Raw genomic sequence first — 24,331 nt, forward strand, 5'->3', positions numbered from 1 at the left:
TGCACACAAAACAAAACAAACAACAACAACAAAAAAAAAAAAAAAAAAAAAAAAAAAAAAAAAAAAACCAGCAGGTGTGTCCGGCATAAACCTTGAGGATATTCAATTAGTACTTTAGGAATCCCTTCAGAATAGGCCATAATATCACAGTATGCAGAATGAGACATTGCTTGATAAGCTATGGTATTTAGACTGTCACCTGTGAGATCCTATTATCACTATTTTTAGTGTTTAATCTTTTACTTGACAAAATGTCTAGCATAACAAAGTTGAACTCAAGAATACCACCTTATTGCATTTCATACTGTATATAATTTATGTATATATCTTCTTATATTTCTAATTTTGGCTGTCTTTGCTCACCTATCTTGCATTTTTTTTGCATGTGTTTGAGCTTACGTCATCATACCCCTAAGGTGTTTAGTAACATATTTTAAATCCAAAGACATTCTATTTTTCACTTCTCATATTTTTCTATGTCTGAGATGTGATAATTTCTTTGTAGGTGACCAACGGATACTTTTCATGGGGAAGTGGTTTAGCTACCTTGTCCAATATAAATATCAGAATCCCAACAGGTAGGACAAAAGCACATCTTAAATATGTAATACATAACATCAGAATGCTACTAATTTACTTTCTTAACATTACTAAAAGCATTGAAACACTTTTTAAAAGAAAAAAAAAAGAAAATCAAAAGTTATACAAGGTTATAAACTATACTGGGTGTGTAACTTTATCATTAACCTAGAATGCCCTAAATAATAAAAAATACATATTTTTTGTATAATTATGTTGTTAATATTATCTTTATAAGAGCAGCAGGCAAAAGTTAGTGTACAAGGACACAGCAGTCAAATAGTACACTTTTCCTGCCTTTCTTCAGTATTACAGTTTCCCAGTATAGTACTATTTTCATCTCAGTGCATTCTTTGACCTTCATGCCGTGAGCTGTCAAGGAGTCTTTAATGAATTTATCTTTCAAATTGTTCAGTTTGCCCCTTGTAAGGTTAGTGCCTCCACAATATTTTTTGGCTAGGAGTTCCACATATTTACAGATTTGTTTTGGAAGACCTACATAGTAAGTGTGAAAACTATTATTTTTTATTTTGATGATGGTGGTGATGGTGAATGCTGTAAAATTCCTAATGCCACTGTAGGAAGGAACTGCAGGTAGGAAAGAAGTGCCGGGAAGAAGGAATAGTACAGCAAAGGAGAAAAAATAGAGGATCTTTCAGTTGCAGATTGTACATATCCAAACAATATTCTCACCCTTTGGGAGTGTGTACCTTGTAATTTCCATTAAAGTATATATCACAGATGAATAGATGCAATGTTGCCAGGTTACACAGTGGATGCTGAGAATCTCATGTGCTGTAGAATTGAATCTAGCTACGTCTTGTAGACTTGAGAAGAATGTTTTTTTTTCCCATTTTATGTTTGTTTTTTTTTTTAAATATGCTTTTTATCATTATCATAGGTCAGATGACAATGATTGTGGGTCAAGTTGGCTGTGGCAAGTCCTCACTTCTCCTTGCTATATTAGGAGAGATGCAGACACTGGAGGGAAAAGTTCACTGGAGCAAGTATGTATCATATAACTACTAATTGTTGTTTTCAGTAAAGAAGGAGAAGTTGGATTTTGCTGTGAGAAATGTAAACTTCATGTCTCAGAACTGCTTGTTAAAGAAATACCTATTTGCATTACCCAGATCTTTTCTGAAAAACATCATCAGCAAACTCGTGCTTTTCACTGCTGTTTTGTTTATGGCTCAGAGCAGGTAGAGCAAAGATAAAGTGGGTGCCTTAGGAAGAGAAATAGATAGTCTGGTAATTAATATCTGGTATACTAGCCCTACCAGATGACCTGAATAGAAAGAATATTTTACATTGAAAGAGCAGAATATTATCCAATCACCTTCTGTGATGGGAGTCAGCTCTAATTTACAGTAGTCATTATATGTTAAGAAAGTCTTGTCAAAAAAAAGATGCAGTAAGAACAAAATAAGATGCAATTCGTGTCTGTTATGTTTCATCAGAAATGTTTGTTGTCTAGTAATCTTTACATAATATTTTCAACTCAAGTTGTGCAAATAATGAGATTCTTCAAGAAGCACTGGAGGGATGGTAGAGTTAACCAATGTGAAAGGAAAACTGATGCTCTGATTTGGATATTCCTACCTAGATTGTTAAATCAGCTTTGTTATGCTGCAACTGTACATAAGCGAGGGAATTACAGGCTGGAGCTTCTTCAGTTGAGAGGTGTTATTTAGTGTACTATATGGGAAAGGCTTACTTTACCACTCTGCTAGCTGAAGGAAAAAAAAAGGATTAAATAATAAAACGTGAGGAATGCTGTCTCCCCTTCCTGATATCTGCTCAAGCCTCACTTGTTTAATTCAGTGCTACCCTTCAGAGTATGCACACAGAAAGCAGACTGAGGGTGCTGAATACTAAAGAGCAATGGTTCTGAAAAAGTTGTTGAGGAGGCAACTGTGGATGGAGTCAGGCCTCTGGTTCTACATAGATTCAGACTCAATGAATGAGAACTATGGAAGCTAAAGGAGACAGCAACCTCCTTTCCAGCATAGTCTAGACAGAGGTTATTGGAGAGATGTGTTGTAACCCCAAGACTTTTTCTCTGGCTTTAAAGATCAATTCTGTTTCCTTGAATCTACCAAGCCAAACTCTTCCTAAATAGCTCTTTCAGTTGAAAGAATGAATTTTGTCACAGAGACCGATATTATTTTTGCCCCATCCCTTTATTGAAGTAAGTAACCTGCGTCATCATCTTTTTTCCTACAGCAATGTTGAAAGCTGGATATTTTTGCTTTCTTGTGTTAGCATGCGTGCCATTTTCTTGTTCTCTAGCCATATTTCACTGTCAGCTATTCTAAACATATGATCTCACTGGAGTAGTAGGTATAGTTGGAGCCAAGGCAAGACTAACTTCAGTGCAGTCACATGCAAATTTCAGCTTTGATGGAAAAAAGAATATGTGACTTGCCATGGTTAATTTCTTTGAGATACATCATGGAAACATTGACCTCACAATGAGGTGGATTTTTTCCTGAGTAGGTTAAGAAAAAAAAGAAATCAGAAGAGCGTACATAAGAATTATCCCCACAACTGTTTTTTAATATGTGTTTGAGAGACTCAGATCAATTCCTATGAAAGGATATGAAATCATAGATTAAAGAAATAGAGCAATGTTTTAAAAATATGCATAAAGAATATGAAATGATGTTGAAGCTTCACAGTTCAAGAGGGTAGGATCATAGCGTCAGTCTGCACATAACCAAATGAGTAACTCAAGTTTTTGCAAGCATCTCAAGCCTTACCGAGTATCTTTTTCATTGAAAACTATAATTTGGTACTGTGTTATAGCTGATGCAAGCATGGCTTTTGCTGATAATTTCAGACTGCCTGACAGGGAGATTAATACCTCATTTACCTGAGGAAGTGGACCCTATACTTTACAAAATCATAGTAAAGGTCCTATTTACTCCCTTAGATCCTTCTCCATGTGATTCAACATGCATGAATAATGTAGCTATTGATCCAGGTAGGAAGTGCAGTCTAGGAGAATTCGGATGTAACAGTACAGTATAGTAATTATGTATCAGACTTCAGCCACTGTTAATACTGGAGCAATCCTTCAATACATTATTGTGAAAGTCCATCATGAGGCTTGAATGCTCTGTTGCCATTGTGATTAGCTGCAGTGAGAACTGTACATCCTATTGCCTGAGTTGTCATCATTCTGGGTCTAGGAGAAAGAAAGTGTGCACGAGATCATGAACTAGAACCAACCTTACAGGCCAGACCTCAGCTTTTGCCAGTTACATGAGACAAAAATGTTAGACAAGGAATTGGCTTTTTGTTTTCCTGGTGAACAATCAGCTAGAGAGAATTCTTAAAAATTGAAGAATGAGGTTATGTGGATTCAGTGATTCAGCCATGCCTGTTTCAGATCTAAGGGATGGATGTAGTGACTATGCAGGGACATGTATTCTTCTTATGCACATCAAGCCAGAGTCAGAACCCTATTCAGAGAAGAGTAGCAAAGTGGAAGGCCTTTCACTTGGGTTATCTTCTGTCCACTGAACTGGTTTCTGTGCAAACAGGTTGCTGTGTATGAAAAACACGTAAAACTGAAGAGTTACTGAAGAAAATATATCCTCCCAAATGGCTTGTTCTGCAAGCTAGTTAGGGAAGACTTCAAAAAAATTAAGAAAAGTCAGCATTCCCCTAGAAGGATAACCAAGTACATCTGCCTACCAAGAGACTGCAACTACTATATCTCATAGAAAACACTGGAATGCATTAACCATGGATAGATGAATTGTTAGCCATATAGATGGCAGTAGTTGAAGTCAGTATAGATAGCCATACTTTTGATGAATGAAGAAATTTGTACAAAGATTACTAATGCCAGCACGCAAGAAAAATCTCTAGAAATCTCAGAAGCTTCAGCCCTCCCCCATGCCCTGCTATTGCATCACTCTACTGAATTCTACTGAAAGCACATAACCAAATACTTCATCCCCTTGCATATGTTTATTAGTGAGATTATTAGAAAACGTGGTTTCTCACAGAAATGAGAATTCAAGAGAACTGTAGTGTAATTGTCAAGCATCAAGGAAAAATGTCTATCCAAGGAAGAAGAGTTTAAGGAATCAAGATCTAAAAGTTGTTCTTGCTCATTCAGATAAGCTATCTGAACATATGGCAAACATAATACTGGTAAGGAATTGTAAGGGGTTTTGTAGGGATTGTGCCCATTTTTTTTTTAAATTTTACTTCTGAAGTCATCCCCAAGTGCATTCATGAAAGAATTATCCCTTTCCTTCTCCACTATTTTAATGTACTATTGTGAGTATAAAAGTCTGTGCTTTTTTAATAGAGGAAGTTTAGGTTTTCTTTTTTGTTTGGCTTGACCTAATTTCTGATCTCTCTTTATTCTCTCATTAGTCTTCATCTTTTGCTTCCCTTTAACTTTTTTCCATTGTAGAGAAGGTGGGAAACTTCTCTGATAAAAGACCAACTTTTATGAAGCAATATCTGTTTTGTACTTCCTTTTGTGTCTCTCTGACTCTTCTGAGATAATCAGCAGGGCTGATCTAATATATTTTGTGGCAATTGGTGCATGAAGAAGACACAGTGATTGCACACTTAAAGAAGCCTGAATTATCAAAGTTCTTAGAGAGCTGATGTGTAGCACAGAAAGCAACGTGTCTCAGTTCTGGCACTTTGGGAAGATGCTTACTATGTGAGTCTGGCACAATAAGGTCTCTACTATTAGAATTTTTCTGCCCTCTACAAGACTTGGATCCTCTGTTTATAAGTGCAGCTGCAGTTATGGTATTCCAGCAGGTTAGCAGACATTTCTGTTGCAGTAGTAAAGTATTTAATCTGGAGGGTTTGTAGATTTGGGAAGAGAGGATTTGTTTGTTTTGCTTATTCACTTGTTTGTTTTAAGTGAGACAAATAACACAATAATATCATTTTCTAGTCCTTTCTCTCTCTAGCCAATTTCCATTCACCTGGCATAAACTTACTCTTTAAGGATTTGCAGTTGCAGTGTTGTGCCGTCATTCCCGGTAGCAAGCATCATTGCTGGTGTGGAACTCTTTTGGCTGGCATTCCATGCCCTCGACACCATTAACAGGTCAATTAATGGGCATAGAACACTGCAAAATCATTCATCAGATCCTTAAGAAGTAGAGGCTGACTTCTTAAGAAAAGTCTAGGCGCTGCAGTGCTATGTGTAGCTTGATGCAGTCTCTCTGCTACAAACCAGTTCAAAATTTGTTTTGGTTCAAAAGCAAAAACGTGTCACCTGCACCCTGCAGAATTTTATCTGCAGAGCTTCTCTTTGGTCCAGAAGAAATATGACATTAGAGTTGTTGCCAGCTTCCACGGGTCATTGGTGGAACAGTATGGAGAAGCTGGTTTATTGCTTGTCAACCTTTCATATGCCTATGCAACATTAACAATGTCAGTTTGAACAGACTGTAAGACATATTTTTCATTTTTAATGTGTTTTCTAACAACACAGTGCCTGTTAAACCACTATGCACAATAGATATAAAGCTGTAGTATTTCCAAAAGTTCTATGCCTTTGATTGAACCATGTTTATTTTCTCCTTAAAAGAAGAAAACATACATACACAAAAATTGATATTTTATTCTTAAAATATGTACTTAACTACAGTTCCCCTGTATATAAAACTTGCACAATAAGCTATTATTGGTGTTTTCTGCTTACTAAATCTCATTTACCATAACTTGCAGTGTAAATGAAACTGAGCCTTCTTTTGAAGCATCCAGAAGGTATTATCTCTGTTTTTAGTGTGTCATAATGCACTCATTTTTCAGAATTTCCTCAAACTTTCATCTTTGTACCCATCTCTGTTTCCTTCCTGTTGATAATTATTTACTATAGAAATAACTGGCAAATTGTGCTAAATCCGGTGGATCCCGATCTTTCCCAGCCACTGTACCACTACCTCAGTCTGAAGTCAAGCACCTCAGAAAGGCCAAAGTCTTGCTTGAAAGACATTGAGCACTTTCAGCTCTTATTCAACATCACAGGGAATTCATTGTGCTCCAAGACAGGGCCTCAAGATACAAGTCATCATTACGTGTACCCTCCAATGTGCATATCTGCTGTTCAGCACTGAGTTTTGTGCTGCTGCTAACACAGCTTGACAGTTGTGTGACGGAGCAAGGCACACAGTGTGCAAAGGGAGTTGGCTGTGGTCTGCCTGAAGTTAGCCTGTGATTCCAACCATGCTTTCTTTGAGATGACCTTCAGGTTTAAAAGAAGGGCAAGCTAAATCAGTGAAAACAAGTAGTGGCACAGATAGCTGTGGTTGGGACCCACACCATTATTTGATATCTGACAGTCCTAAGGACATATTTCATGCTAGTCCATATTGAATGCCTATGAACTGCTAAAATTTTGGGATACTACTGACTGCTTCTAACCAGCTATTAATCATATCCTAGCACCCTCTCTCTCAACAGCAAATCCTAGATACTTACATTCAAGGATACATCAAATATTTGGTTTGAAGCAATACAATCAAAGAAAGATAAGTGTTTAGATTTACAAGCCATTAACAGTGCTTCCTTACACATCTCAGCATACCAGAAGAATGTCTGGTATTACACAAAATTTTTAGCCACAGTACACAGGCAAAATAGACAGACATAAAGAATATTCATATTCTTACATTTTTTATGAGGCTTTTAAACACAGTGAAAAGTAAGTCTATTAAGTATTTGGGATACCGTAATTGTAGAAACATGGAATCATTAAGGTTGGAAAAGACCACTAAGATAATCAAGTCCAATCATCAGCCCATCACTAACATGCCTAATGATTCCTTCCAAGAATGTATTGAACTGTCTTCTCTACCAGTACCATGTCAGTCACTGAGCAACTAACAGACTTAGAGGAAAAAGTATTACCTGAAAAAAACCTGTATTTCATATGCACAGCCTGGTACAATAATCTAAAACTTCAGAAACAGTGAGTCAAGTATACTGATTACATCTGAACAATGCCTTTTCATTACCTATTCTAATGTTGGAGGAAAAAAAAGAAAGAAATAATCTCTCTCTCTCTCTTTTTTTTTTTTTTTTTTTTTTTGCGATAATTTAATTATTCTGAATATTTGTAATCCTCTTTTGGATTGAAATTGCATTTACTCAATTGAGGTAGGTATCAGCCATTTATAGTAGAATAGAGTACATGGGATAACATAGGATATAGACTGCCACCAAGGGAGAGAGTGGGTGCTACCCTAACAAAAGCATCTCATTTGCAGTTCTTCCCTTCACTTCTGTAACAATTGCTTTGTCTATGTGTTTTTCTGTATTTTTTGTGAACACATATTATTTCCCGATTCTCAGACATTTCATAATGTGGGTGCTCTGCTTTTTGCTAATGCTCTTTATTTATCTACAGTAAAAACAGATACTCAGTGGCTTATGCAGCTCAGAAGCCATGGCTATTGAATGCAACAGTGGAGGAAAACATTATCTTTGGGAGTCCATTTAATAAACAGAGGTAAATATCAATCCAGTCACAGAAACAATAAACCCTGACTGCTTCCTTTAAGGGGTTTTGGCTTCTCCTTCTGGTAGTGCATATCTAAGATGTCTGTGAGGAATCACATGGCAGAAGTTGTTCTTGTGGATACAGCAGAAGTCATATGTATATTTTTCAAGCAGCTAAACTTACATGAGATTAAACCCATCTTTGGTTGCTGGTGACGTATTTTTAGAATCATAGAATCATAGAATCCTTAGAGTTGGAAGGGACCTCTGAAGGCCATCTAGTTCAACTCCCCTGCAATGAACAGGGACACCACAGCTAGATCAGGTTGCCCAGGACCTTATCCAGGCTTGCATTTTTTTTAATGGAGCTTGAGGTTGCCAAAGGATGCTGGAAACAGAGATGCTAGGCATATTTCTACAGAGTTTATGTCCTTATCCTGCTGTGATCAGCTTGATGGAGCACTCACTTCAGAAAAACGGTGCACAAATGCAGATAGGGTGCCTCCAGGAAAAAACTTTAATTCTTTCTATAGAAGTACAGGAGAAAGGAGTGTAAAAGCTGAGGTGCGATTTCTGTTCTGCCTGGCGAGCACTTGTGTCTTATGTCCTTCCAAAAAGGCCAGCTATCAAATGCAGTGGAAAAAATGACTTCAGTAAAACAAAAGCAATACTCGCTTTGTTTTAAATTCTTAAAAATACATTTCATTCCTCTCAGTGTTTTATTTGATAAGCCACTTGGTTCCATTCCCATTTATAAAAGTTAAGAAATGTCTCAAAATCCAAATAAGCTTCCAAAATGTCAGAGATTAGATTCTTCAGCTAGTTCATCAGTCTAACTTCATTCATATCAAAGGGGCAAAGCTGAATTACACCACTCAAATATTCCGATCTCGGGCCTGATTCTGACCTGAGCCTAGCAACTTCACAACAAATTTCAAATATTTCTGAGTTATTTTCTGATTCTGGAAAGATCAGAAGCACTGTAAGGATCCTCTGCCCTTTAATAGCACATTGAAGCAAATGAAGAGGCACCTAAAAGGGGAAGAAAAATAACTCATTGAAAAATGCCTTCAAATACTCCAGAGTCCAACAAAACTGCTCAGTGGTGAGGAAGAATGTAGTCAGTAATTGAGGTAACTGAATCTTTAAACAGCAAACTTGCCAATAAAGATCTCCAATAAATACGTATATTAATTTTTACAGTGTTTTTGACTTACTTATTTTTCCAATTATCCAAATATCACAGAGCCATAGTAACTTAGCAGTAATTTGAGTTGGAGGGTTTTTGTGTTAATGAAGTAAGTGGCTGGTTAAATAATTTAATGCTCATATTGGTTTTATAGGTACAAAGCTGTTACAGACGCATGTTCTCTGCAGCCTGACATTGACTTACTACCATTTGGTGATCAGACAGAAATTGGAGAAAGGGTAAATAACCTGAAGGCTTTCATATTTGCTTAGTCTGTGTGTTAAGAAGAGTCTCCCTGATGCTACTCATCTGTTCTGTGTTAGCTACTACAGTGGTCTAGGAGTCATGACACTGAAAAAGGTGTTATGGCACTAGACAATATTGTTTTGTTATCTCTTATCTGGAGAGGACAGATGTAAATTTAAACAATGTCTTTTGTTTAAGAGATCACATTTTGCCTCCATATTTTGCATATATTGCTTTTTGTTGTGCTACGGAATGACTACACTGCATGTTTTGATACGTGGAAAGCAAAGATCCTCAAGGGAAGAGGTTTGTGCAGATTTCATAAGAAAATTGGGAAAGATTTATACTGGAGTTATTTCAGTGAGCTTATTGTTCACTGTGTAACAAACCTAGATCTTTAGCCGTCAGTAACAGAATAAATAGGCTTTGAAATGAGGGGGGAAATGGCCCTTTTATAGAGTGTTTGTATAGCAGAGTGCTGCTGTTGTAAGACCATATGAAATTTATACCGTGTTTTCGGTCCTGCAGAAAAATAGGGTTACTTGGCACTGATCTTAAGCCAGGAGGGCTTTATTCCCAAAATCTTGGCAAGCCCGTATCAACTGTAGTCTGAATATGTGTGAATGAGTTTATTTTAAAAAGCTAATTCTGGTATCCCAACAATGCATACATGGCCATATAAAGCTTGATTGAACATCCTTTATTAAGTACTTGAGCATCTAGACATGACTGAGCCCTATAAAGCTATAGCACAGGTCTTAGTACAAAAACTAGTGAGTTTACTAACAGCTCAGGGTTGTGCATGACTGGTAGGCACTTCATCCTTGAACTATAGGGTAGACATGCCTGAAGCAAAAGTGCCATTTTAATGGTTGAGAAACTCTTGAAAAACAGAGAAAAAAAATCTTAGTGTGCTCCTTTTAAATAGCTGCACTTTGATTTTCTTTTTTTTTTTTGACATTTAAAACATTTTGAAAATCTTTTTTCCTTTTTCAGTTCTCTCCAAGGGGACATTTTGATCACAGTTTCTCAAGTTTTGCTTGCAGAATTTGATGCTAGCACTGGTTGGATTTTGCAATCTAAGAAGCATACTGTTCTTAGAGAAGCTCTTCATAATTCATACTAATTATACTATTAATTGTCCAAGATTAGTTGATGAATAGTCATTTTTTCTTTGACTGTTATGGGAGGATTAAGTTTGTTTATCAATAGGATTAGCAATTTAACTAACCAATTGATTTTTATTGTAAAAAAACTCACATTTTCCAATTTCTGTCATAATGTTTACTCACAGTTGTGTATTTCTGATCTATTATATCATTAGGGGATTAATTTAAGTGGTGGCCAACGACAGAGAATCTGTGTGGCTCGAGCACTCTATCAGAATACCAACATTGTCTTCTTGGTAAGATTTTTTTTTTCATATGGAACATGAAAAGTTCGTAATGAAGCTGTCATTCATTCTTTGTATTTACCTTTAGGAAAGTTTACATTAGCTCTAGAAAACTGCAGGGAATTATATTTGACTAAAAATCCAACATATGAGGGATGAGAGATAAAAGACGACCAAGAGGCAACATCAAAACATACTGGAAGACTGATGGAGGTGGTATCTACACTGAAAAAGGAGATTGTATTGTCTTTTACTCACTCACAGTGGTACCTTGTATCAACATAATCCTGCTGAAATCAGAAGGATTTCTGGATAAGGGAAGCACCATATTGCAACTAATTCTGAGCTATAAACACTTAGTGTTCAACATTCTGCTGCAGAACTCTGTGGATTCAGGAAGACTTTCTGTTCTTTGATAATAGTTCCAGGGCATGCCAGAAATTTTAGGAGGCTCCTGTTCATGTAGGGCTTGGTTTTCTTCTTAGAGAAGCATTTGCACAGCTGAATATTATTTTATTACTGCTCATACTCACTCTAAGTCAGAACCAATGAAACCTACAGTTTAGATTGGGTGAAATTAGTGTACTTACTGACTCAGCTTTACCTTAACTGTGTGAATTTCCCATCACAATTAGGCCCAAGCCTAATTTTGGGTTCCAACATTTTCAAATTTGAATGGGAAATTTCAGATCTACCTGAAACTTCTGATCTACCGATCAGGTTTACTCCACACTATTGGTGTGGCACCAGCACTGCAGACATCTAAACACAACAACTTAAATGAGTCTATTGCTACGAATTGAAGAATAATGGATTCTAGCTCACTGTTTCATCCTGCAGCCCTTTAACTGGGTCTTAGTTATTAGAAAAAGTTGAAATATTGGTAATGACAAATACTTTATATTTTAAAAGGATTATTGAAATTAAAAATATAAATATACATTTTGCAAAATCCTATTCTATATTTTTTTTTTATTTGATTGCAGGATGACCCGTTCTCTGCTCTGGACATTCACTTAAGTGATCATTTAATGCAGGAAGGAATTTTGAAGTTTCTTCAAGAAGACAAGAGGACTCTTGTTCTGGTGACGCATAAGTTACAGTATCTACCACATGCTGATTGGGTAAGGGAAGAGATATCACTATGCAGATTTGGTAATGAACAATATACATTTGAAGTTAGCACTATAAGTACTTAACAACTCTACTACTGCTTTGGTAATAGAGGGTCCCCTTAATTCTATATATTTCTATATATCATGTGTCTAACTGCAACATTACAAAATATGGATCTTACAATATAAAAGACATTTTTTTTTTTGATTGAAGTCACCAGAGAATTGTGACACAATTGCAGTCATTACTATAACTTATTATGGCTTATCCATGTTTTCTTCAAGTACAGATAAGATTGGCTTATAGAAGTTTCAGTTTTTGAGCGGTGTCAACTTCAAAAATTATTATTAAATATTGAACACAATAAACACCGAAATGTGCATAATGGTAATGTCACTGATTCTAAGACATGTCTTATAGGATTCACATCAGTGATTATGCTATATATGTTGCTGAGTAGACCTACTGGATTCTTTGTCCCCTAGATCATAGCAATGAAGGATGGAATGGTGCTTAGGGAAGGGACTCTAAAGGATATCCAAAACAATGACGTTGAACTCTATGAACACTGGAAAACTTTGATGAATCGCCAAGATCAAGAATTGGAAAAGGTAAACAGGCAAGGATGGCAAGGAAATATTTTTCAGTTAATTAAAAACAAACAAACAAACAAAAAAAAACAAACCTTAACATGTCAGGAAGCAAGTTTTAAACTAGGCACTAAGAAAAAAATACATGAACTGTGAGGAGCTTAAAGGACTGGAATAGATTGTCTGGGAAGTATGTGGTACATCCATCATGACAGGTTTTTAAGAACATGTTAGGTTAATGTCGTTTTGGAATGTTGTACCAAACTGATCTACTTCAGCAAAGGGCAGACGAAGAGCTTTCCTAAATTCTTCCTTAGTTTTATGTTCTGTTATTGTCATAATCATTCAGGATTCCCTAAGAACTATTTTAAAAGGTTCTGTCACACCAGAATGAGCAAGGAAAAGAGAAGAAATAAAGTGGTCAAAGAGGGACTTTCTAAAAGAGAAATTCTAAAATACTGTGCTGTTGTATTCTGTGGCTTAACTGGTCCGAATAAAGTCTCTTTGAGGTTAATGTTAGTGCTAAGACAGTGGCAGACAGCTCTCTTATTTATATTGTTTCTTATTTATATCTTTAAGTTTTCTTGTTACAGGATATGGAAGCTGACCAGACTACTCTGGAGAGAAAAACTCTTAGAAGGGCCATGTACCCCAGGGAATCCAAAGCACAACTGGAAGATGAAGATGAAGGTATGTTTTATCATTTCATTTATTTATTCTATTATTATGTATGTCATTGCCTTCCCAGTTGAATATCCAAACCTGGAAGTTCATAGCAATAAAATAGGAAGATGTTAGAGAGTGGCTGGATATCAGCAGCAGGTAATACAACTCATCAAGAACATCCTTGAGATGCCACACCAGGTGTAAATGGAGTAATTACTTCTAAGAAACAATTGATGGTGCCAGGTAAAAGAAAAGGTGAACTACTGGCTCCCTCTTAATAGGTGCACTAATCACAAGGAGTCTCATGGCAATGTTGGCTGGAATGATTGCAGAATGCAGATTTGCTATTTGCAGGCTCTTTTATTGTGTCCTTGTGTTTAATCTGGCAAAATTCATGATAGATTGCCATTTAGGTCATAGGTTTCTGGGGTTTAGACAGCTGCATTTTGAAGAGATTCCCAATCGTTGAGCAATAGGCAGAGCTGGATACCAAAGTCCTTGAAATGGAAATATTGCAGTATCTTATTTCTTCGGTAAATATGAGCAGAACACCTCTTACTATGTGCAATCATCAGTACACTTTATCAGTTGAATGCTTGGAGGAGTTTAAATTGAGGTCACTTTCAAGCTCCTCTGTACAGGAAAGCCTTGCCAGCAACCTAATCTCAGAAACTGGAAGCCGTTGTCTCTTTGTGGAATGAGATAGAAAACACAGGGAAAAAAGATATGTCCTTACAGTCCATAGAATGTCTACAAAAATTAGACATCATTAAGAATGTAAAACACACATCAGGAACTTAAGGGCTAAAACATACCTGACAATATGTTATAGGTCATCCATACTTATTATGAGACTTATGGAAAGTACATAAAGTCTCTGTGTCCCAAGAAGTATACAATTTTCAGAAGCGTGTAATAATAATAACAACTTTCAAGAAAATACTTGATGATTCATTTTTAATGTTCAAAGTCAGATGTAAGTTGTGTTTCAGTTTGGGGCTGGCAAGAATTGCATTTACTATCTTGCTATCAAGCAAGAGCAGGTAATCTTTCCTAACTGTGGCCTGGAAAAACTGTCATGCATTTTCTTTTTATTTTGAGAAAATATAAACTGTAATATTTATGCTCATATTAAATATATATTTCCCATAGCAGGAGTCTACCATCAATTGTATGATGATATGAAAACTATTATACAGTCGATGGCAAGGCCTAGAAGAAACATTAATCCTAAATCCACACTCTTTTAAAAAGACAAAATTTTAGTACCTCTAAATAAAGTAAGAGTAGAATTCCTTAATGCAACAGATGACACAGCCTTTTGATTGGAAAACTTGAGTGAGCTTTCTGTACTCTTGCGTGTAATCCAAAGAATTCTACTGACAGTAAAACAAAAGCAGCAGAACAGGTTGGAAAAGACCTAGTTTCTACTAATAATACAGTCAGTACTGCGGACTTGAGTTATAAAAATATTTGATTAGCAAAACTGTCACTTGTCAAAGACAGTCTATAGATTACTTAAAGAGTATAGGGGAAGTCTTAAGATACGTCTAGAGCATTTTCTCTTTTCAAACGACAAATTGAATATTGCCATTAAGAAGTAAAATTCAAAAAAGAAAGTCAACCACATACAGTAAAACCATATATAATTGTACTGAATCCAAGCTAACTTGATAAAATATCCGAGTCACAGAGGAAGAAGAGGAAGAAGATGAAGATGATAACATGTCAACTGTCCTGAGGCTCAGAACAAAGATGCCATGGAAAACCTGCTGGAGATATCTAACTTCTGGAGGATTTTTCTTGCTCTTTCTGATGATTTTCTCAAAGTTGTTGAAACACTCAGTTATAGTGGCTATAGATTATTGGCTTGCTACATGGACATCCATGGACAATGCAAGTGAATTCACGAATGCTGATGATGTTCGGAGCACAGAAAAGGTGGGTTGTACTTTGAGCTTGACTGAAAAAAATAATTTTAAAAAGAGAGAGAAAATGTTCTTAAGTAATTATTTGCTGTTATCTCAAAACGAATTGAACTGGAAAGACAGATAGATATCATAAAATCAATCATTAGATACAATGAATGAATAAGTTATGCAAAAATGTAAGGCAATTCAAATTTTATCAGTCATTTCAAAATGATAAAATTGAACCAAAAGCGTGTTTGAGGTTAGAAAAATGGTTGAAGAATGACCAATCTCATACTAAACTTTTTTAATTCCTATGACAATTACTCCATTTTTTAAGTACTAACTATCCACTTATGTCCTGTCAAAAAAGGAAAACAAACAAACAAACAAACAACAACAAAAAAAAACTCTTAAGATGTACTACTTGTTTAGGATATGTTTATTGCTGTAAATTTGACTAGTCTATAAATATCTTATTAAAATCCATTTGTTAATTTTTCAGAAGTCTTAAGTCTTACAGCCCTGGTAGATTAATTGAGAATTGAATTTTAGTAGTGCTTGAATTTAATAATGTGAAAGTTTCTGAAGTCTTCTCAGCGCCTCAGTTTTTGAGACATTCTACTCTGGTTGTCTGAGTACCTTGGCTAAGCATTTGCATACTTTTGTATTTACCCAGCTAGTCTATCTTCATTGTTTAATCACTTCAAGGTCGTGAAGGATAATTATCTGTAGTTTGAAAGATCTTGGAACTGCCAGATATTCTAAATATGTGAACTTGATGTATTTCAGTTTCATGATAGCTCTTTTATTTCCTCCATAATGATATTAATATAATCACAAAGTATTTACAATATGACAGATCAGCTATTTGGTACAAGGTAGTAGTTCCAAAGAGCAACACCTTGGGAATTTCACAGCAGAAAAAATACTTGTGTTTACTTCTACAACTGATGTCTTTGTCATTTTATTAGACTTACCATGTAGCTGTCTTCAGTATCCTCTCTGGAGCAGGAATTGTCCTATGCCTCATCACGTCTCTGACTGTGGAGTGGATGGGTCTCACAGCAGCCAAAAATCTACATCATAATCTCCTCAATAAAATCATCCTTGGACCAATCAGGTATAGCAAAAATAATGCTACCCCTGCACATTTATTTTTATTGCTTAGCTATAGAAAATGTCTGTACACAGCCTTGTGTTCTGCCTGACCAAGACTTTTATCCAAAACTGGAATTCCAAATCAGGTAACTTTTTACTTTTAATTTGTTCCACAGGTTCTTTGATATGACTCCACTGGGGCTAATTCTAAATCGCTTTTCTGCTGATACAAATATAATTGATCAGGTATTCATATCAATATATTCTATTTATTATATCTTGGCTTTGTAAATTTTCATTTAGCTAGTGAATAAGACACACTGAAGTATTAATTAGAGAAAAACATAGCAAATAGAAGCTCTGGAAATTATATTAGACAAATTCAAAATATAAACAGTTTGTATATTTGTAATAATGAGGGCATGCAACTAATTAAAAGCAGTAAGAGATCTTAGTTCTTAATTTCTTCCAAAACAGACTAGTTGCTTCTGTTAAGAGATCTGGATTAGCAAAACATCAGATTTGGGGTTCAAATCAGGAAAACAGAATAGAATATTACTTTTACTATGAGAAGTACATGTGAGGTAAGGAGATGGTCCATTGTGGCAGTAGCACATATGAATTTGGAGTATTCAGGTAAAGGAATGGATACTTCCACTATGTCTATTTATCAAAACATTTGGATGAGCTACAATTCTGAATATAAGAGTGATGAGAACATGAAAATAATATTGAGAGGTTCTGTGAAAGTGTATGCTGTTTCTCTAAATATTTTATATGTCAATATTCACTTTCTTCTCTGTTATATAATTGAGGTGGAAATGGTCTTTGGACTACTGACCTCTAAAAAAAAAAGAACTACTAAGTTATTTTTTTACTTTTGCACATACAGGCTCCTGGTATGAGGCAAGTATCAATGAACCTATAGAAATATCACTCCACTTTCCCTATGGCATTGAATAGGAAAAAGCATGTAGTGGTACTATTAGGGTTTTTGTTTTTGTTTTTTGTTTGTTTGTTTGTTTTTGTTTTGGGTTTTTTTTTTTTTTTTTTTTTTTTTTTTTTTTTTTTTTTTTTTTTTTTGTCTTATACATGTTTTTCTTTTTGCTCTAGCACATTCCTCCTACCCTGGAGTCTCTTACCCGGTCTACCTTACTCTGCCTATCAGCCATCGGAATGATCTCATATGCCACTCCATGGTTCCTTGTCGCTCTTGTGCCCCTTGGAATAGCATTTTACTTCATCCAGAAATACTTCAGAGTTGCTTCCAAGTATGTATTAAAAATCTGCCCCAAAAATTTCTTTTATAAAGTTGATATATAAGAACTGTGTTGAAATGTGAGGTTATTGGAACTAGTAAAAGGGTAAATTGTCATAGTGACCATAGTATCTTGTATCTGATTCTGAGGTGTGAGTTTGAGCCATATGTTAGAGGATATTTCCAGCTGACTTGATGTCAAATACAGCATTTTGGGAAGTAACTAGTTGCTTCAGTTGTTTACATTATTCACTATGGAGATCAATGAACATGAATTTTGTTAGTCAACTGAGACAGCTTACAGATGGCCAAAGCCTTGCTTTTGATCTTTTGAGAGTCAGTAGAGAATGGAAAATAACTTTCTGAATTAATGTCAGTCATTGCTTTTTCTTTATATTGGAAAAAAAAATCTAGCCATTTCTACTGTACAGCAACATCTCATATTCAGAATGGTTTGGCTGATTCTGAAGAGTACATATTTTCAGCAAGAAGAGCCTCCAAGTTCTGTTTTTAGTGCCAGTATGTAGTTTATTAACACATCTTAAGCAAGTCATTCAAAGGTTTTTCTTAAATTCACTCAGTCATACTTCTTGTTTTCATTTTCTTTTTTTTAATCAGCCAGATTAAAGTCTGGCTGACTTTACTCCATTTTCTGATACTTAAAAATGCACATCAAGGTGCCTGCTGACATGAAATGCATGGAAGCCAAAATGACCTACGAGACAGCATTTGTCACTGCAAACCCTGTATCCACAGGAGGTACATGGTAAAGCATTAAGTTGTTCCGTAGCATCCAGCTAAGAGAGATAATGATTTTCAACTGAGTGATCCAGTACAGCTGATTTCTTATTTAGGTAGCCTGAAAAAGAATTGTGCCAGTTATTTCTGATTTTTAAATCAGTGCATCAGAGGGGGCATAAAGCAACATACCAGTAATTTAGCTTCACTGTAGCCTAATTGTCTCCAGCTTTTCTCAGAATTTCCAAGGGTGTTTTTTCGTAAGAAAATTCCATAGTATCAGAATTGATAAAATACAAACTGTTTATTTCTGAAATAATTAATTTCTTTAAGATTTGGTGAAAACCTTGTTCTTTCCTCATTGTGTTTCCAACCTAATGCTGTGCAGGACAGACCAACAGATCTCAAGGTGGCTAAGGAACCAAGAAACCTGTATTTCACTCATAAATCCTTTATGATCTTCTGAGTCACCCTTTCCTTCTACACTACATTATTTAAATTTCTTACTTAAAATACACAAGAGGAAACAAAGCCTCATGTCTTGGGCCCCCGGAATGTACTATGTTTTCTCACTTTGATTTTATATAGGAGAGTAAACTTTCCATCCATCTCCAGACCCGGTTTTTCCACAAGCTATATTGATAACCACAACATACAAGCTAGCAAGAATTTGGTTACCCCAGTAGGTCAGCACACACACATTCATCCATTGGCTCTGCACAGTCTATAACATATATATGCATATATGTTATATAACATATTATGCATATATGCAAGTCTATAACAACCTCATTCATTTTATCTCCCTACAGTTTTCTGGGAAAACGTGCATCAGCAAGTGCTTTTTTGAAAGTGCTTTTAAATGAAATTATTTTAAACCATTTGTAAGGCATATAAGTTTTTGTTGTGTTCTTTCACTTCATGATAGAAATGAATAAATGAGATGGTTATTTGTAGAAAATATATTCCTGGGAAATGGACAATGAATGAATAGCTTAGTCCAGTATTTATAACGTACTTCCATGCGGTACTTTCCAGATATATAAGCTTCACTAATTTTTAGAAATGCAAATATTTACAGTATTTCTTACAACACTTTGACTCTTCCTTGTATTTTTCCATTACATTTCGCAAAACCCTCTGTGTATTTTCCATCAATAAATCTGAAACAGAGCATATTTGTCATAAAAACATAAGCAACAAATTCAGTTCTGTATATTGTAACATTCAGCATCAAGGAGAAGTTATTTCTGCTGACCTATCTAATACAGTGTGCAAACATAGTAGTATTTTAATAAGGAGTTTAAATATCTAATGTTCTGGCCTCTGTTCTGTTTATAGTTCTACAGCTGGCTGGTATGCCAACAGTAGTGTGTTAAAGAAAGATGTATTTGTCTCTGTGCCTTGGAAAACATTCCTGTTCCAGGAGACTGGAACTTTTAAACACCATTGCTGTATTCAGGTTTTGAAAATAAGGAAGTTTCTCATTCATATCTTTTCTCTATTGGTGCTATCTCTATTTCAACCACTGGGGCAATGGTTGAAATACACTACAACTAGATCAGTTATACTCTGCCACATTTTATGTTCAGCATGTTTTTGTACTTACAGATACTGAAAATGAGGGAAGGTTTACTTGGAAAAGCATTATCATTGTCAGGCCAAGTGATATGCTTACAATGAAATGAACAAGCTTGCAGATATACAAGCTCTGTTTTATATCTGACGTAAGAGCCACAAATAACGTACTATGGAGTTTCAAACTGTTCTGACTAATTATATTAATTATATTAAACTAGAATGTTTGAGAGTAAAAGTTGCTAGTTGCTGGCTATAATGGACAGCAGGGTTTTACCAGAAGAGAGCTGCTGATGTTGCTGACAAAAGAAGCTTAGCTGTGGCCGAAGACTGGAGCCATGGAGATGGCTGGGATGTGATTCATAGAATCACCGAATCATAGAATCACCAAGGTTGGAAAAGATCTACAAGATCACCCAGTCCACCCATCCACCTATCACCAATATTTCCCACTAAACCATGTCCCTCAACACAACATCTAAACATTCCTTGAACAGCTCCAGGGTCAGTGACTCCACCACCTCCCTGAGCGACCCATTCCAGCTCCTGGCCACACTTTTGGAAAAGCAGTATTTCCTAACATATAGCCTGAATCTCCCCTGGCACAACTTGCGGCTATTCCCTCTAGTCCTATCACTAGTTACATGAGAGAAAGGGCTGATGCGCAGCTCACCACAACTTCCCTTTAGGTAGTTATAGAGAGCAACAAGGTCTCCCCTGAGCCTCGCCTTCCAGACTGAACAATCTCAGCTCCTTCAGCCGCTCCTCATAAGACTTGTGCTCCAGACCCCTCACCAGTTTTGTTGCCCTTCTCTGGACAAACTCCAGGGCCTCAATGTCTTTCTTGCAGTGAGGGACCCAAAACTGAACACAGTACTCGAGCTGCAGTCTCACCAGTGCTGAGAGGGACGATCACCTCCCTGCTTCTGCTGGCAGCACTATTTCTGATGCAAGATAGGATGCCATTGGCCTTTTTGGCCATCTGGGCACACTGCTGGCTCATGTTCAGCTGAGCATTGACCAATGCCCCTAGGTCCATTTCCTCTGCGCAGTCTTCCAGCCATTCTGCCCCTAGACTGTAATGTTGCCTGGGGTTCCTGTGGCCTAAGTGCAGCGCCTGGCATTTGGCCTTGTTGAACCTCATCCCATTGGCTTCAGCCCAGCAATCCAGAGTGTCCAGATCCCTCTGTAGAGCCTCGCTACCCCCAGGCAGATTGATACTTCCTGCCAACTTGGTGTCATCTGCAGAAGTCTTCTGTAGCAAAAGAGAAATGTGAGATTTCTGTGCCAGACTATAGAAATTCACTATAGAAATTGTAACTTGTGCAATTTTGAAAAGAATATGTACAATACATAAAGTGTTGTCTGTTGTCCATTATAAGATGCTTTTTCTACGGACAGAGATGTAACAGTGCCATTTTGTTTTCCTACCCTAGGGACCTCCAGGAACTTGATGACAGCACCCAGCTACCATTACTCTGTCATTTCTCTGAAACAGCTGAAGGCCTTACCACCATCAGAGCATTCAGGTGAAAATGATCAGAGAGAAGCTTGGGTTCTGCTCTAATTCATGTAGCTTGGTTGGAGCATATCAGAGGGAAACTTATGTGATTTGGTAGACTCTAAGCAATCTTATAAAAGGGTAGCAGAGTTTATTTTATTGTTTTGCTACACCTCTAAACACTTACGCATGCGTTCTGCAACATAATAAGTATCTGTATTGGTTTCTACTGAATTAAAAATGATAACATTTTTAGGATATGTTATTTAACTTTTTAAGTTGTTTAGTCTAACCATGCTTTACTTGGACAGTAGGAAACTCTCCTTTGCAGGGCAGGCACAGGCATCACTCCTCCAGTATTTGTGCTATATCTTACAAGCTGTGTTATCCAAATGCTTCTGAATCCTTTCTGTATTTAGCTAGCACCTCAGGATGCACTACTACAGTACTTGCTAACAAGGAGATAAAATTTGCAACTAGAAAGGCTTTCCAGGAAAACTGGCAGAAGAGATCTTGATATTCTAAGACCTAGCCTTCTCAAACAAATTCAAATATTAAATTCCAGAAGATTCTGAGAATCTTTCTATTTGAATATGCATATATTTTTTCTAATTATTTTAGGAATTATAGACTAAATTTTCCTTTTATATCCACTACATTACAGCTAGCATAACTCTATCATACTTTATATTGTCCTCTGATAAGCATAACTTGCACTCATTCTGCACACAGTAGAATTTCAACTTAGAGGAGATCATACTAGTGCTCTTTACACACATATTAGATCCACTTCATCTCAACTAGAGACTTGTGATATTTTTCCCAGCTCTTCTGGCACCTGTACAGTTTAGACAGTATTGATTAGGCTGAATTTAAATAATGTGACACTTTCCAACAGGAGAGAATTGGGCAGTATGAGATAGAGTCAAAAGTGTAGATGATCAGTCTCATCTTCTCAATAAATTACACAGTTCCGGTGTAATTTCCTGTCTGTTTCATCAATTCAAGCTAGCTTTAGGATTATTAATTCAGAGTGCTGCAGAAAGGACTGTAGTAGGACAAGCAAAAAATATTTGCATTGTGTTGAAGAGATGTGAGCCAGCAGTCAACAAAAAATGGCTTAACAAGATGTATCAATCAGAGTGAAGTATTAAACCAGTAATTCATAATTAAAGCCTGATGTTGATGTGTGCTGAGTGCTTCTCGAGACATTGAGAGTGGCCTTTTGTCACACTATCTATATAGAAAGATAAGGAGTTTATCATTTCTTGGGAGTTGTTCAACTCCACTTTGTTTTACAAAACAGCTCTGTCGGCTTGGATGACAGAGAGTAAAATACAGTCTTAGAAAATGAGTAGGCATCATGACCATCACCTGAGCTTTCCATGAATCTCTGGTGCAAACCAACACCATTTCATTTCCCCCTCTGTGCTCCTCTGTCAACCAAACCTGAATTATCCAGTGTTTTTTGTCAGCAAGCTCATTATTTACTAATAATCCCATTAGTCATTCTCTGTAGTTTGAGTTCAGTATGTTCCAGGATAAAATAGAGCAGCTATCCACATAACTTACCACAAAGTAGCACAGTTGGATCAGTAAGCAATTTCAGTGACCTTTACTGTTTGTCATCTGATAGGATAAAAGTCTAAAACAGCCCAGAAGAGGAGCTGGAGGTGGATGAAAAGATACAGATTAAGCATGTCAGATTTTCCATTAGGAAAACAGGAGTTTTGCTGCCAGGAAGGCAGACAAGCAGAATATTCAGTGAATCTTTGTTCCTCCCCACGTCATTGCTGTTACCACTTGTTGCTTTGGGAAGGTTGCTTGCTATGTTTATAAGCTATGCAGAGAAAAATGGTATCGCCAGGAAAAGGCAATAAATAAATAAATAAATAAATAAATAGAAGAGGTTTCTGGCAGAACAGGGACTACAGGTGCTTCATGCCACAGCCCTGAAACTTTGAAATATAAGAACTTTCCATGATAAAACAGGAGATAAGCTGCTGAATCAAGTTTGGCCATTTCTTTCAAGCGATGGTATTGAACAGACAGTAGAATGTGAAACAAGGAAATGTCGTCCGCTTGACTGCAGGACAGACTGTCAGGCATCATGAATGTGATGCATTTCTATCAACAGAGACTCTTCCTATACCATGCTTCTGCCATCAGGCGCTCTGACATTTTTCACCATGGGAGAGACAAGTGACAGTGGAGGTGACACCACTCATTTTTGCCATTCAGAAGCAATCTATAGGGATTGTTGACTACATGGGATCTATTCCCTCACTGCAGTTGGCTAAAATGCTTAGGCAGTTCATGACTAGCTGAGAAAACAGCTAAGCAGAGTAGCTGAGAAGTATTGGTCCACAAATCAATCTACAGCCTCCTAGTAAACACTGAAACCTTAAAGACATCATCCATGTCAAACATTCTAGAAGCTGCCCAGGTAACTTCTACCTGGCCTGAAAAAGCCCTGGCAGAATGTATGTGTCCTTAGGGAAGAGCTTGTAACACGAAGCTTGGCAAAGACATAAGGACAGCCAGCCTGTGGTTGAGGGAAGGGGCAGGAAAGAACAGTTCAATGCTTCATCGTTTTGTGTTTGTGTGTAATGTGTTGTAATATAACAACTTTGCTCTTGGCAGGCATGAATCCAGGTTTAAACAACGCATGCTGGAACTAACAGATACGAACAACATTGCCTACTTATTTCTATCGGCTGCCAACAGATGGCTGGAGGTCAGGACGGTACGTTCAGTTTAGTCCCAGCCATGGTTTTCAAACCTTGGAAGCAAACAGAGACAGCCTGATGTAGAGGATAAGACAGTAATGGGAATTAATCTCGCATTGAGATTATACGCACTGATACTTAAAATAGATCAGGATTGTTTATGTTAAACACATTGGATTTTTTTCAGCTTTCTTGGACAGAAGTAAGAAAATATGAGCCTCCCTCATCTTTTGTTGTTGCGATGTC

The 24,331-nt window shown here is 36.6% G+C and overlaps 1 protein-coding gene across 11 annotated transcripts in view; it reads left to right on the forward strand.

Annotated features, from left to right (window-relative positions):
* Nucleotides 1–24,331, forward strand: part of ABCC9 (ATP binding cassette subfamily C member 9) — a 75,369-nt gene that overhangs the window by 35,680 nt on the left and 15,358 nt on the right. For 9 of the 11 annotated variants that reach the window (XM_010715800.4, XM_085231814.1, XM_010715829.4 and 6 more), the window contains 15 exons: nucleotides 506–578; nucleotides 1,481–1,586; nucleotides 6,298–6,336; nucleotides 7,979–8,080; nucleotides 9,414–9,498; nucleotides 10,830–10,910; nucleotides 11,885–12,022; nucleotides 12,500–12,625; nucleotides 13,198–13,294; nucleotides 14,964–15,211; nucleotides 16,155–16,303; nucleotides 16,458–16,527; nucleotides 17,395–17,552; nucleotides 21,292–21,384; nucleotides 24,000–24,102. In XM_010715800.4, the coding sequence (XP_010714102.1) occupies nucleotides 506–578; nucleotides 1,481–1,586; nucleotides 6,298–6,336; nucleotides 7,979–8,080; nucleotides 9,414–9,498; nucleotides 10,830–10,910; nucleotides 11,885–12,022; nucleotides 12,500–12,625; nucleotides 13,198–13,294; nucleotides 14,964–15,211; nucleotides 16,155–16,303; nucleotides 16,458–16,527; nucleotides 17,395–17,552; nucleotides 21,292–21,384; nucleotides 24,000–24,102 (1,668 nt within the window). The remainder of the gene's footprint in view (nucleotides 1–505; nucleotides 579–1,480; nucleotides 1,587–6,297; nucleotides 6,337–7,978; nucleotides 8,081–9,413; nucleotides 9,499–10,829; nucleotides 10,911–11,884; nucleotides 12,023–12,499; nucleotides 12,626–13,197; nucleotides 13,295–14,963; nucleotides 15,212–16,154; nucleotides 16,304–16,457; nucleotides 16,528–17,394; nucleotides 17,553–21,291; nucleotides 21,385–23,999; nucleotides 24,103–24,331) is intronic. The other 2 variants (XM_010715865.4, XM_031555332.2) reach the window with 1 other exon arrangement.

Source organism: Meleagris gallopavo, chromosome 1 (genome assembly GCF_905368555.1).
Source record: "Meleagris gallopavo chromosome 1, MGAL_WU_HG_1.1, whole genome shotgun sequence".
Lineage (NCBI taxonomy): Eukaryota > Metazoa > Chordata > Aves > Galliformes > Phasianidae > Meleagris > Meleagris gallopavo.